General features: G+C 31.6%; 2 protein-coding genes across 3 annotated transcripts; both read right to left on the reverse strand.

The window, feature by feature from the left end:
* Window positions 1-19: 19 nt before the first annotated feature.
* On the reverse strand, window positions 20-5,591 carry LOC128165853 (mpv17-like protein 2). 2 transcript variants are annotated; one of them, XM_052830716.1, is made up of 5 exons: window positions 5,269-5,570; window positions 3,626-3,793; window positions 1,595-1,671; window positions 1,215-1,343; window positions 20-491 (listed from the first exon to the last, which is right to left on the reverse strand). In XM_052830716.1, the coding sequence occupies exons 1-5, from the start codon at window positions 5,435-5,437 to the stop codon at window positions 447-449; spliced, it is 588 nt and encodes a 195-aa protein (XP_052686676.1). In that variant the 5' UTR covers window positions 5,438-5,570; the 3' UTR covers window positions 20-446. The 2 variants fall into 2 exon arrangements, with proteins under 2 accessions (XP_052686676.1, XP_052686675.1); XM_052830715.1 differs by lacking the exon at window positions 20-491 and having other exon boundaries at window positions 1,137-1,343; window positions 5,269-5,591.
* A 1,312-nt stretch (window positions 5,592-6,903) lies between these two features.
* LOC128165854 (mpv17-like protein 2) lies at window positions 6,904-14,580 on the reverse strand. Its single transcript, XM_052830717.1, has 5 exons — window positions 14,340-14,580; window positions 11,802-11,969; window positions 11,604-11,680; window positions 9,652-9,780; window positions 6,904-9,434 (listed from the first exon to the last, which is right to left on the reverse strand). Exons 1-5 carry the CDS (start codon window positions 14,506-14,508, stop codon window positions 9,396-9,398), a joined length of 582 nt encoding a protein of 193 aa, XP_052686677.1. The 5' UTR covers window positions 14,509-14,580; the 3' UTR covers window positions 6,904-9,395.
* Between the last annotated feature and the right edge of the window lie 1,599 nt (window positions 14,581-16,179).

Consider the following 16,179-nt stretch of genomic DNA (forward strand, 5'->3'; position numbering starts at 1 on the left):
TATTTAAAAAAAAACATCCTAATAAAATATATCACAAAAGCATGGAGTAAACAAGAATTATAAAACAAAGGTATAAATACACATACAAGATATAACTTTTTGTATAAACAAGAAATACATAATTATAATAAATATACCTAGATAGTTCAAATACAGGGACCATTACACATAAATGCCTACCCGATACTCCATCAAGTTCTTTCTTCGGAATCTCGCATATCAAGCATAAACATTTATCTATACATATAGCCCTTTCTTTGGAATCTCGCATATCAAGCATATACATTAATGTATACATATAGTTCTTGCTTTGGAATCTCATATATCAAGCAGTTACATGTACACTAATTTATACATAATCAAAGATGTCTGTTTAAATTAATTAAATCACATTGTTTGAATAAATTAATTGTTTCAAATACTGATAATTATATCTTTTCTTATTATCATTTCTTTATTTGTTCTTCTGTATTCTGATACCTAGGTGAATCCTAAAATTAAAAAAAAGAACAAAAAAACATCAAATTATTCATTCATGAAGTTTGCTGGTAAAACATCAATTTTCTTCATTTACCTAATGCCCCAGTCACACATTCACGGATTAAATGCCGGATTAGCTACGGAAGCGATCCGGAATCATTCGTGGCGATATGTATTGACCCGTGGCTTTTCCGTCTGTTATCGTACCCAAACGTAGCAATACTTGTATAGCTGCGACAATTTTTGAACATGTTCAAAATTCCACTACGGATGAAACCACCGTAGTACCTCCTTAGAAAAACTTACTAAACCGTTTTAGAACATAGAAGACCGTTTAACTCCGTATAATTCCATAGTAATTCGTATGTATCAATTTGTATCCATTCCGTAGTGCATCCGTACTAACTCCGTATCATTAGATTTTCCAGTGTCAACCGTGGAAAATATTCCGTAGTAGAACCTAGGAGTTGATCTGTGAATGTGTGTCTGGGGCATTAACGATTATTTGATTTTCCGGTGTCAACCGTGGAAACTATTCCGTAGTAGAACCGTGGAGTTGATCCGTGAATGTGTGACTGGGGCATAAGATACAAATGATCACTTAAAATTGACCAAAAAAATGGTTTTCAGGAAAATTGAAAACTCCCAATCAATCTTAACTTTTTGAAAGTTTAAACTGTCATTACAAGAAAAGTATCCACACACTTCAGAGATTGTGTACGAAAGATGCTCACCATGTGCTTAAAGTAGGATAAGAAGACATTCCAGCAGAGAGTTATACATGCAACGTATATAACACGGTATTCAACAGGCAGAAACCTGAAGTTGATGAACTGTGCAGGAGGCCAAAGACACCAATCAATCTGAAATAATCAAATTTGAATTTAAAAATTGTTGATTAAAACAGAAATACATTTATAATTTTTGTCTGCATAAATCAGAAATTAAGTAAGTAGTTTTTACAAAGTCATTCTAAATTGTTAAAATATTAAAATGTACCAGTACTTTAAAATTATTACTGGTACCTCAAACTCTCATCAAAATACAATACATGTACCTGTAAAACAGACACAAAAATGTAAATTAACACAAAAATGAATGGGAATATAGTTACCAAGTAAACTGTGAGGAATTTGTCTTTCACCTCGGCTACAGCACCAGACATACCTCTGCCTTCTAATAATCCCATTCCTAGAATGTAAAATAAAACCTTGACATTAAGAGTTGTTTAAAAATTAAGTAGGTAATGCTGTTCTTTGTCATTTTATTTTCAAGAAAATCAAAACCCATTATCACAGTATTTGATACACAAACATATATAATAATCATAGGGATTTTTATTTATTTATGTTATACAAAAAATAACTAATAATCAAATATTCATTTCATAAGAAGCTTCATTAATGTGGTGTCTAGGTATTTTTGTTACTCAACTGTACTGTCACCACAGATCACAATGCTAAAATCATTACATTGATGTGTGCCTTTCCTTCTGTTCACAAATGTTTTTATAAAACTTGACATAATTATACAATTTAGTTTGCTCACAACTGTGTGGGAATTGTAAGTTATAGAACTCTGATGTTAATGTATACCAATTTTTATTTGCAACAACTTAATTTTGCGAACTACCAGATTTTAACTGGTTTGCGGTGACTAATTTTCGCATTCAAATTTTATCTCCTCTTATGTTGTTACTTAATCCATAGAACGTGGACTTGCAAGCGTCGAGAAATATTCGTGACAACGATGCTTTTGCGAACTTCACGAAAATTTCTAGCATGCAAATAAAAGTTGAGTTACAGTATCATTTTACCACTATAAAACACTTATTGGGAAAAAACCTGGTAAAACTGTAGCAGTGATTCATTTTAAAACATGTCCTGCATAAAATACCAATTTCACCGGGGACGCATGATTTCATTATATGTGCATCCCAAAGAATGCAACAATCAGAATACACATTCACATTTTCTCACTACAAAATTTCAAAACATTGATTCCTTCATGACTTACTAAGTACATGCCTGAAATGTTCCAAATGAAAAAAAACACCACAAAAGCCGAATTAAACCTTAATAGTCAACACTTAATGCATTAACCAATGAGATTCAATGACATATGACATTACAGCAGGAAAATTGATGCTGATCATGATGCAACCAAATAAAAAAGATTAAATTACACACCAAACCAAGGTAGATTAAATGAAGTTCGTGAAAAAGTAGAATCTTAACATTCATAACAACAGAGAGGTTCATGCTGAAAAGGACACTGATCCAGAAGGTGAACTAAATAAAGAAACAGAAAACTCAAAAAGGGTCCCGGTGACAGCAAAAAGCCGTTCTCAGTTTGGTCATTTAGAATTTGAGTTTGAATGCAGTGAATGTAGCTTGTTTTATATTCATGTTCTTTGTGGAATAAAATATGGACTGTTTTTTCTGCTTGGGACTCATAAATATAATTATGAGGGGTCCTCTGGACCCATAATAACCATTCAAAATAAATCATTGACTAAATGTTGCAAATGTTATTTATAAGTTTTATATTTTGGCTAATTTTGCATATTTGAATTTGGCACGCATTGTCAATCGAGCGTGTATGAGAGGTGAATGAGTGAATGTATGAAAGACTTTTGGTTAGTCACGTGAGGATTTTGTTTACGGGTGTATGTTGACCATGTGTTTATTCTTTACTACTTAATTACAGCCGACCAATAGAAATTTGCGACTGTATTCATTAATATGCATTACTTTACTAACTCACTATAAATAGGGTAAATCCTCCCATTTCCCAAACCCCACGACTTTTATCTTCATGGTAGAAGCAGTGAAGTGTACCTTTACCTTACCTGTACAAGATATTTTATATATTTTGTAAACTCATAGTTCTGAATACCTGGTTTTATTTATTCATATAATCCTCGAAATAAAGAACCAGACGAGTGTATAGCTGAAATCAGTATCCGGGATTCAGCATTATTTATTCACACAAGACCCTGCGACATATAGTTTGTGGTTTGTAAACTATTATATAAGTGAACGATCAATAACTATTGTGAAACTATGTTTAGCTCATTTTTGTGAATTTAATGTGCTATAGAAAGATAGACAAACTTAATTTTCCTTCTGAAGTTTGTACTTACCAAAAAAGAAGGCACTGCAGAAAAATGGACCAGCAATTATTTGATCGGCCAGAATTTTCTTCAGTGCTGTTGTGGTGCTGGGTGCTCCTGGTACCAGCTTTTCCACAAATTTTGTATACCATAAATGACCAAATGGACCCAGGCATAACCCAATTAAAAACATCCGCTCTGTAAATTAATCAATCAGGTGTAAATATGGGTATCATAATACAGCTATCTTATCTCAGTTGAGATTCTGTTAAGGTAGTCCTATACTCGGCACTAAATGGGCTCAATCATTAAAAGCTTAGCTTTAAATGATAAATATACATTCTAGCAATACACATACAAAAGAAAATATGTATGTTTACATGCTAGTTTGTTTGTTATCACCTCTCAGACGGGTGTACCCCCTTGCGAAAATTATTGACAATTATGAAATTTGCCAGACGTCCGTTTTTCCTAAAAATAATTACCAATTTAAGGGAAATTAGAACTGAACATACAAAATAGAGTATAAATATTTATTTAAGCCATATCTCATCAATAATTTTGCGCAAATTTTTGTAAGTAAGTACGCTTTATGGACCTGATGTATCAAAATAGAATACAAAAAATGCAATGCTAGTATCGCGTTTCGTTATTTATTTACTATTTTATGGACTCAAACTTAAATTCATGGTGTTTATTCTATAGATTGGCATCTTAGAAAAAAGATTTGGTAAAATAAATTATATGTTGACGGATTACTTTTCACGCTATAAGCTCTAAACCAAGTAGACCCTGACGAAAAAATCCGTAAAAATCATTTTGCTACAGTTTTCTGCCTAGATCTGTCATATCTGTTAGATATCATTTAAACATTAATTAATTGACGATTAATTAAATTCGAAATAGCTTCTGTCTGTAAATTTAAACCGGTTTTAGTAAAAGAAAAATAAAAATTCGGGGGGGGGGGGCATCAAAACAAAGAAGATATAAGCATACCTGAGATCCTGGTTAATCAGAAACTTCGTTTTTCATTTTACTTTAACAGAATTGAGTTTCTCAACATTAATCATTTCTATCTCTCATAGAATACATATATTACCGTTCTAATTGCTTATTATTGCCATTGTTTACAACAGCAATGTAAAGCAAAATCAATACCGGGTATCTAAAACGCTTTATAAAAGTCGAACCAATATTGTAAAATCCGTATTATGACGTAGTGCGATACTCGGACTACTTTAAGCTTGTTATTTGGATCAAAGCCGTCATTGGTGAAGGGGCCAGTCGAGATGTTAAACCAAGATGAACTGATCAATCATTTCAACTGATATATTATAAATACCTTTCTTCTTCATGTTCTAAACTGTTACAGTATATAAATTTTAAAATCCTTGATTAGTAAATTACCCTTTATATACCATTTTGTTTAACTCAAGAAAATCCCAGTATACTACACGTTACTTTTGTTGAAGTCATATACAGGAAAATGTTAGGAAGAAAGGTAATGTTTAATTAATAAGAAAATTAATTAAAACTTGGCAAAATCATTTTTTTTTTAGAGTTACATGTAATTCAAACTGGCACTAAGAGAAAATTTGACTCTGCAAAAAATCTGTAAGAAGATTTGACTTTGCAAAAAATCGGTAACTTTATTTATTCTTATTAACATCTACCTGTCCGTTTCGGATTAAACTTCTGAGTGCGATCCTCATCCATCGCCATTTCTACTTGCTGAGTAATAACATCCCCAGCCGCCAATAATCCGCCTGTAGTCAGGACATTCACATAGAACATGTTTTGTAACACTTTATGTTGCTTCAACTTAGAAAGCTTTAAACCCATTTTTTTAAATGTTTCTTTTAACAAAAAGACGTCGAAAACGGATCTATTTCATCACTTCTTAAAACTAAAAGGTCAACATTTCCGCACATGTAACTACCAAAAGTGAGAATGACGAACTGTTTGTCGCAAACCAGACCAAAATTGCTTTAAATTTTGAATCACTTTATTACTCTATGTAATAATAATCCCAAAAGTATATAATACATGTACAATTATTATAATCATATAAATTAATCGAATAGACGAGGAGCGGGAAGGGTGCTCTCGAATATTTTACGACAATAATCATTTATGAAAATCAAAGTACTCAAAGTACTTTCAATTATTTGCAAGGTGACAAGTTTATGATGCAACTGACATTGACTTCTATAAATTGCCCGAAATGTCCTTACATAGTTATGTATTTAGCAGAATGACCATGTGGCCATATACATAAATAACATTATATTTATGTGTCTGATGTGGCGTATATGCATGTAGACAGTAAAATTTTTGACATGATACACATCATATGCTTCTTATAATTAGATGTTTCACTAACTCTAAGCTAATAAAATATGTTGTCTTTAGATATTTGTCTCTAAACTTTGCAAAACGTTGATGAATATTAATGTGATCCATCATTTATAGTGCTACTGCTTAATATGAGTACTGTGAGAAAACCCAGCATTGCATGAAAACATGATGGAGGAGTCTGTTTGTTTACAATTTAGAATTAAGTTTTTCATGTATCAAATTATATAACTCTTACAACACTCTTATAACAGATGATACTAAAAATATTTATTCCAATTCTCATTAATGTAGAATGATATAATTAAGAAATAAAATAAAATTTATAATCAAATTGTTAATTATGTGTAATTAGGTGAAACACGATTTTAGCATCACCAATAATGGGCAGTATGGTAAATGAAGTAACAAAATCCCCCCTTCCCTGAGGGATGCATGTACTAAGAGTGTTTACCGGTAATTATATTTTCTTTATTCAAATATTCCTCCAAACGAAACCCACTTAAATTAATTGTGGTTTATAACTCATAAAGTAAATACACAGAACACACACTTGACTAGCAAAACTCCTTCTTCCCTTTATTCTTATCCTTGTCTGTCTCTTTTATCATTCCTTGCCAAATCTGTTCATTGGTGATTGTGCTTTGTCTTAATTTTTGAAGAAACTTGACAAAAATTTGCATTTAACTGAAGAAAAAAACCAAGCACTTGCCAAAATTTGCATTTCAGGTATAGGGAATTCTGGCGAGTGCTTGTGAGCACCTGCTCTACTGAACACAGTGAGTGAGACTGCATCAGCAATAAAAAAAAATGCTTCATTCAAATGAATCTTGATTGAATAATCAACGTTGATTAAAGATTGCACTATACATTTTAGATGTCAAACTATTGTAGATTCCTTTTTTTTTTTTTTTTTTTTTTTTTTTACATGAGAATATAAAATCACAAGCATCAAACTTTTGTAATAATTTATCATATAGCTCACAAAAAATAAATAAAAACAAGAATTTAAAATCTGCGTAGAGTGCTTCTCAGATTTTTTCGCAAATATTAACTCTTCACTTTAAACAGGGAATTCACAGTATCATTTACTCACAATGGTCAACACTTTAATGAGATACAAGATACTCCCCTCATGCAACTGCAGAAGGGAGAAGATCGCACATACTGGTAATGTTTTGAGACAATATATGATGAAATCATTGCTTATTTACACAAACCTTGAAATGAAAATTTATGTCTCAAGATACTGTATCATCATTTATTTATAACAAAAATCAAGTACAACTAGAACTGTCCTAATGGGACTAATACCCCCGCTAGGCTAATTTCAAATGGGACAAATAATTGAATTGAATAATAATTAAGGTTTGGAACACATACAAAAAAAAAAATTCTAGAATTGTAAAAAAAAAAAAAATAGTTAACAAAGAAAAATTAAAATCAAAATTGTCAGAATTTCACTGTAAATACATATCTATAACAGTAATACATTTACAAATGTATGTATTTGATGATATATTTTTTTAATTTAATTGATTTAAAGAAAAACCAACAAAATGACAATAACCCCTCCCTTTGCAGTGAATAGAAATACCGGTAGCCAAGCAATGCTCTTCTGTTGATAAAACTTTCAGTATCTTTCTAATAAGAGTCTTGAGAGATGCAATTAGTTGTTTCAAATTTTCCTCACTTTCTCCTATGGCACAATTGAACTCCATATCAGAAAATTGATCCCATAGGACTATGATTTTCTTTGATGAACTTGTTAAATTTAATAAACTCCCAAAACATTACCATAATTACCATACTATGTAAAAATATGTAAAAAAGAAAATTTAATATTACAAACAATTTTAAAATTGCCAAAACACTACAATCATATCAGTAATTTTGAATTTCATTTAAATTAATGCCAAATAGGGTCACTTCATCAAATTACTTGACAAATAAATTTAAACAACCTCTAAAAATAGTTTAACTTCTTTATTAATAATTATATTATTTATTTCCTTATAATGATAGACCTTTTGGTTTACATGAAAGTTTTAAAATAGCCCCAAAACCATCACCCATTTTACAGATTATCAATTTCCCCTAAACACATGCTCCATCTGAGCCATGGCTCAGATAATGGCTCCCTTGGGACAAATGAATTCAGCCACACTTGTCTTTGATGTTCTCATTAGCTCCTAAGAATTTATCATTGACAAACAAAAACTTTGCATTGTCAGTTGATAGAATACTTATAAAAAAATTTTTTTTTTTTATTAATTAAGACATAAAGACAAAAAACTACATCTGGATGTATTTATATAAATATATTTTAGAGTGTTTTCTATTAATTAATTAATAAAATCTGTAAGGATTACCTCCCTTACTTTTCAACATTAGTGTACAATATATAGAATAAGGAAAATGAATACTGTCATAAAATCATTAAATCTTGTCTGATCTTAAAAAAAATTGCAGGTGCACATCTTCAGATGGTGTTCAACATATGTACAAATTTTCAAACTGTTCCATGCAGTAATAAAAAATTCTATAGGGGGGACAAAGTTGCGTCTACAGACAGACGGACAGACGGACAGACAGACAGACGGACAGACGGACAGGGTGAAACCAATATACCCCCCTAAACTTCGTTTGCGGGGGTATAATTAGATAAATTGTTATGGTGTCATAAGTACAGTAAATCCTTTTTTAAACAAACTTATAACAACATAAAGGGAAGTAAAGTACTGTAACAGAAATTTGATACAACAATTGCTTCATAATTTGTTTAACTAAATAACTCCTTCCCTTTCTCTCCAGAACAACCAGGGTTAATTCCCTTACATGTAATTTTTACAAAAATATGTTTGAAATGGTTTATCATTGTGTTAAAAATAAATCTGTGATTTTAAGGTGGTACATGGGACACCTCCATGTTATGACATATTATATATCAAAATAAACAATAAAATCAACTCTTACAGGTTTCTCTATGAATTTGTAAGTCATTTGAGTTTGAATCCTGCTGCGGATATTAAAATTTTTACCTTTCCAAAAATTTTTGAAACATAGTTTTTGGTAAAATATTGTGATTTTAATTATAATGTACTTTAATCCAAATTAATAATGACATATGCCCCACACCACCTTAAAAATAAGTTGTTTTTAATATAGTATGATATATCGTCGAAAACATGAGAAACAAAATGACAAAGTTTGAATTACATACAAGATTGTTACAACTATTTGGATGAAAATGAATCATATATCATCAACTATAATGCAGTTAACCTATAGACTCAAATACAGGAGGATGTAATCTTTGCCAAGTCTTCAGAATTTCACATATTTCTGGTACATACACAAACACACACACAAACATTCAAATATCTCTGATTGTTTCAATAAATATAAATTTATTCATGCATCATATGATGAACTTTTAATTTCTTCATTTTTTCTTCTCTTTACCAATATACAAAGGTAAATCCTAAAATGTATAAATAAATTCAACAAATCATTCATTTTTCACTGTAAATCACTTTTTTCCCCTAAATTTAACAAAAGTACCTTTGATAAAAGAAAGATTTAAATGCAAATACAGAATATCAAATCATTTGGCAATGCTTGAAATGTTACCCTATAATTACAAGCAAAGTATCAAAATATTTCAGAGATTGTCTAAGAAAGGCTAGAAAGCTGCTCACCTTATGTGTATACCAGGATAAGAAGAAATTCCAGCAGAATGTTACACCTGCCAGGTATCTAAAACGTCGTTCAGCAGGCAAAAACTTGAAGAGTAGGAGCTGAGCAGGAGGCCAAACACACCAACTAGCCTGAAATTGCAAAATGAAAAACAAACCTCTTTTTGTGGGGAAAAAAGAGCCTATAGCATGTCATGTTTTGATATTGCATCATATTTTATGCACACTAATACAATAACATATGAAGAGATAAAGCACAATCAAAGATACATATACAGTGGCCTCCGGGTATAACGAGCTCGGATATAACGAGGTACCGTTTACAACAATATGATTGTGTGATCCCAAATTATTACTTTATTATTTCATTTTAAAAATTACCGTATACAACGAGATCGTTTATAACGAGACTACATATATTACGAGGTAAAAATTTGGGCCCGTTATAAGTTGTACACGCTATCAGATATAACGAGGTACTCGCTGCAGCTTGATTGCACACGCTGGTTCCAGGTAACTAACGGTATGGCCATGTAATTTTCACAAGTATGTATACACAGGACAATAGATTAAAAGTCTTCAGAAATAATGATGAGTTGTTTTTAATGCAATGTTCACACAGTCATGGCTTCGAAGTAAAAGGAAAGTATATATATATATAATTTTGCTAGAAACCGTAGCACTTATTTAAATATAATTTGTGCCCGTTAGTTGTAAACTCTTAATTACTATCAGATATAACAAGGTACTCCCAGCAAAGGAAAGTAATTTCGCTAGAAACAATAGGACTTATTTAGAAATAGTTACAATGAATTAAAAATTAAAAGTGAAATTGCAAAGGACTAAGGATTAACTTTGAGTACATTTAATTAGTACAATTTAAAAATAAAACAAGATTTAGAAAGCTTAGAAGAGTTAGCAGACTTGTTGAGAAAAGTGTGTGACTCTAAAAATAGCGATACCGACATTGGGCCTTCCCATATTATGTAACAGTTGACTCATTGGTTACGTACGTATTAAATTTTGACAGAGATACTGACTTAGTAAAATTCGGAGTGAAATTAAAGATGATGACGAGACAGACACCGAAAAAGGCGGTGATGATATTGGTGTGTCAGCAAAAACTTGAGTATTTTGTACAAAAAATGCATTAACTGCAGTAACGATTTACAAACCTTCTTCATGCAGAAAACAGACAACGAACATTCCACATTTAGTGTTTTACAAAATTAAAACTGATTGACGTTATTGAAATTTACCAAAGAATTTATAAGAAAAAAAAGCAACCGACAATCACACAGTTTTTGTCTCTCGGGAAGTGAAAGTAACACCTGTTTAGATTGTACACATAATTATTCCATGGTCATTTAGATGAATACGCTGTAAGTATGTTACTATTCAACAAAGTTTGAATAAATCATACGTATTTATTTCATTTTCACTTGTTTATAAACGTTATTTGAAAAGTAAAGAACATCGATCACGTGTCACCTTGGGAAATGCCAACCTCGGATATAACAAGTATCTGTTATAACGAGAAATAAAACTATGTCCCCAGCATCTCGTTATACCCAGAGGCCACGGTACAGTCAAACTTTGTTATCTTGAACTAGATAGGATATCCGAGTAGGCCTATTTGAGATATCGATGAGTAAAATACTGAAAAAAAGAATTGGTTAGGACTTACAAATGACTTCAATTTATTAATTGTATTGAAGATATCAGTGTTTGAAATATCGAAGTTCAACTGTATGTGACCAATTATGTGGATACAAACAAAAAAGTAATGAATATGATTATTTTAATTTAGTAAAATGTGTACAAAACTTTTCTAAACTGCTAAAATATTAATGTACAAAATTGTTGTTAATTTTCAAGTTTTGCTGGAAAGGGATACCAGTATAACAGACATAAAATGTTTAAAACACAGAAATGGAAATAAAGTGGCATCTTACCATGTACAGAGGTAGAAATTTGTCTTTTAACTCTGTGATCCCAACTGACCCACCTCTACCTTCGAGTAATTCTTTCCCTAGTATGAAAAATGAAACCTAAATTGATATAATTTAAAGTTTATGTTTATAATTTAAGAGATGAGACACAAACAAGAGGACAGAGAGATGGCCAGTTCTATTTTGTAGTTTTGTAATTACCAAAAAGGAAGAAACTAATAAATACTGGGCCAGCAACTATCTGATCTGCCAGAACTTTCTTCAGTGCAATTTCCATGCTGGGTGCACCAGGTATTAACTTCTCCATCAATCTAAAGTACCATATTTGACCAAAAGGAGCCATCGCTAAGCCAATTAGAAACATTGACTCTGTAAAATAAAAATAAAAATAAAGTTGACATAAAATAAAAATTACTGAATAAACACAGGTAAATAACTGTTATCAGGAATACAGTTATCAAATAGCAATCGTTTCCACCCATGATTTTTAACCTGCTATACAGTACAATGAAAAACGCAGCATTAGTCCTGTAGTCTACTAGTTTACCTGTAAACACTTGTGTAGTTTTAAGATCAATTCATTTTGATCACTATGCCAGATTGGGCAGGACTAAGTCCATTTTTGATATCCCAGACCTCTAACCACAGGAGTCGAAGCTCACTGGTAGGATTTTGCCTGTTTCTCATTTATTTACAACAAATTGTTAAAATCGCTGACTCCTGTGCTCTAACATAGAAAGGATGTTGCTATTATAGATTTAACTAACATGTGCACAGAGATATTTGGGCTAGCATTTCTTTCTATTACCGTATATTAAATGTTTTGCTTCTTTCTATGAAATGAATTCTCTTATTGGAGAAAGATTTGACCAAAATTGGTACAAAGAAAGTCATTAACAACATCAAGGACATTTCAGGCTGTATGTTAGATTTCATGTACTTGCATAGCATAACATGTCATATAAGCAAGGCCAGTCTATTTTATTTACCTGGTTAAGGGGGACTGGGTTATGTAGATGGAAGAAGACATATGCATGGTGTCATTTCTTGCTAGCAAGGGAAGAGGGATTACTGTGGGAACCTAAAGGAAAAAGGGGGTATTATGGGAACAAGACGGGTTACACGAAGTGGCATCAGATACTCCGAAATATCTTAAGTTTTCCTGACTTTTTTTGAGCCAGGCAAGTAAAATATTAAACTCAATAAAAAAGCTAGGAAAACGTCAAATATTTTGGACTAGGTATCGATCATTGTGATTTGGGAAGTTGGTTTTTGCACAGAAGTCGATGATTTTATCAATTTGTTGTAAATATATGAGAAACAAGCAAAATCCTACCAGTGAGCTAAGCTGACAATACTGGGCCAAATGGGTTTCTCTTGTATGCGTAAAAGGGCTGCATGGAATAAGAACCGAAGAAGTCCTTGTAATTTATCAATTACAGTCGTTTTACCGGTAATGAATATTTGCCAGTATCAAATAATTTTTAGAAAAATTATTGGTGAAAGATGAAGTTAAGGTTTCAAAAAATCCTAGCTAGGTAATTATAATACAGAAATAAATATTCTATCAGTGTATGAAGTTGTTTGACATTTGCACAATTATTTACCGTAATGTTTACAGATTAAAAAGGTGACCCAGATATGAGCTGCCGGAAGTGCAAGGCAGAAAAAACGAAAGCGTGAAAACAATTAAGCCTAACATTGAAAAAAAGTTTGTTATTGACCCCTTTTTAGTGGATAATTAGTAATTATAATCCATTTAATAAGATTATGCATCATATCAAATAATAATGGAGCTTTGAATGATTTGATTTGATTTGAACATATTTTTATTGTACAAAATACAATTGGGATTGGGCACAAGTTCTATAACTTAGACCGCCCTCTCCCAAAGCTTTGAATGAAATTACGACATCAAATAGAACCATGTGTAGTTTTCCTAGTTTCGGTTCATTGCAATAAAATCATTATTTGGCTGGATATATTGATAGATATACGGGCAAAACAAAGGCAAATGACAATTATTTTTCCTTCTTCATTTATAAGTCTATTAACATGTACCTCTAGTATATTTCTGAAATTAATTCGCCTCAAAATATTCGGTCAGAAGTAATAGAGGGCGCATGATTCGATACTGGAAAAATGGAGGGGGTTTTGAAATTACTATCTCCGTAATTCATCCTTTATATTTTCGGAAGTTTAATTCTTCTGCAGTACAGTTTATAAGGACAAAGAAACGTGAAAAAAGAAAAAAAAAGAAAAAATTTGGAATTCCGATAATAATAGTCGCATGCACGACGAAACTGCATACTGATTCGTTACCGGAAAAAACAACTGTACAAATTTTGGACTTATCAGTAGGGGCTTACACCATAGACATAAATAACTTATTGTTATTTTTGTCTGGCTTACACCCAAGCTACTGCTAAAGATCGAAGAATATTGTGCAGATAGAACCATTTTAACAAGAGCTTTGACTTTGGGCAGTTGGTGTCAAACAGCAATGTGACATAGCTATAGACCTGTATATTTCATTGTAGGTTCTTTGAAATCAACAAGATTTGTCTGGCTTCTGAGCTAAGACTACGCAATCGGTGTATATTTCACTTGAAACCAGCGTCATTTTTAGCTTGTTTTGACGCAAGAAATAGATAGTTACATCCTACCGAAAGTCCAAGGCCTTGTTAAAAGGTTCTAAACGACTTATGATCTTATTTTATCCACTTTTTAAAGACTAGCCTGTCCGATTCCTGTTGAACTTCTGATGGAGATTCTTGTTCACCAACATTTCACATCCCTGGCAAACAACATCCCCAGCTCCCAATAATCCACACGAAACGTAAATACTCATGTGGAGCTTATTTTCAAATACAGATTTCTGTCCTAATTTAGTTAGCTTTAACCCCATTTTTTCTACGTTACAAGTTTAACCAACAAGTCATTGAAAACGGACATATCATGTCCCCATGTGCATTTGCCAGAAATATGTATGACCTTACGAAATGTTTGTTGTAAACCAAACATGGAAAATCAGCGATTTTGTTTTAATTAGTTACAATTCTAATTAATATTCAAAGTCATATAAATTATAATCATCAGAAGATGAAAAAAGAATCAAGTCGGGGATAGCGTATATGCCTGTAAATTTTACGACATTGATCAATTTTAAAATCAAAGTACTGTAAGTACTTTTTAAAATGTGGCTAAATCGTTCCCCTATCTTTGTCGATATTAGTGTGGACTAATGTATATCATAATTAAAATACTTTCTTCGGTTTAGAAGTTTTAAATTTCTCAATATTTAACCAAAAATACATTTTAAAATTTTTTCCGGTCTCTGTTTTGACCCCCTTAATTCCTTCTCCAGGATTCGGACTCATAACCTACAGATTCGTAGAGAAACCTCTACTGTATCCCACTGTTCAAAGCTGTTAGGTGACGACCTTAAACTTCACCATCAGATCTGCATGAAATTTTAAGATATGATTTGTTTAGCATAATTTAAGCTATTATTTAGTAAAGAAAAATCCATATGTTTCACCATTTTTGTTTATTTTCTATATCTTTATATACATATAGAGCTCTTCTTCCAAAACTTAGGAGACCAATAGAGTCCAAAAATAACCGCAACCATGGAGCCCTAAGAAATTTTGAACCTCTCTTGATCAAGTATTGGTCCGGGGGCCACAGTTTGAACAATTTAGAATATACACTTTCTTAATCGATTGCATTGTAACCTCACAAGTATTAGCATTTTAGTTTTTGAAAAGATTTTAAATCAATTTCCCTATATATGTGTATTTCCATGTTAACTTTTGAACCCTTCTTGATGCTTTAAAAAAGACTGCCTAAATTAAGACGGCTGGGTAGTCGTTGCCATTTTTTGATTATATTAATCTCCTAAAAAGAAAAAAAGCTGTGCCTAAAGATATTGCAAAATATTTTAGATAAAAAAAAACCTAAAATATATTTGGATTTTTCTTTTACTAAATGAAAGTTTAATAATACTTAACAAATCAGATCTAATAAAAAAGTAATGGATTACATGATGGAATATTTGTTGACCACCCAGCATCCTCGAACTAAAAAAAAATAATATTCAAGACGGTTTTGTTTCAAAATGAATTTTTATTACATGTTTTTCAAGACAGTCTATTTTTAGAACAAAAATATCACAAAAAGTTATGCAGCAATAAAAAGAATTTTTACTTGATCGGATTCGCCATATTCAATCTTAAAATGTGCATAGTTTGAAGTATGATGTGTATCTACCCCCTTTTTTCTTACACGTACGTTTTCAGCGAATTCCCTTATTTACCTGTTTTTAAAACAGTATGTTCTAACAATACAACTTTAAAGAGACAGTACGGCGCATCTTATCAAAAAACCGACTTGAAAAAAATTTCTGATCGGGTTCGGTATTTTTGTACTCCTCATGAATGTATAAACTTTCAGAAAATTACAAAATTCTCCATGAAATAAATCTAATTATTTCATTAAAATTAATAATTACGCATAACCTATCACCTATTTACATCGCAACGTGTTACGGGGTCCAGCCTTCTATACTATTACGCAT

This window comes from Crassostrea angulata, chromosome 10 (genome assembly GCF_025612915.1).
Source record: "Crassostrea angulata isolate pt1a10 chromosome 10, ASM2561291v2, whole genome shotgun sequence".
NCBI lineage: Eukaryota > Metazoa > Mollusca > Bivalvia > Ostreida > Ostreidae > Magallana > Magallana angulata.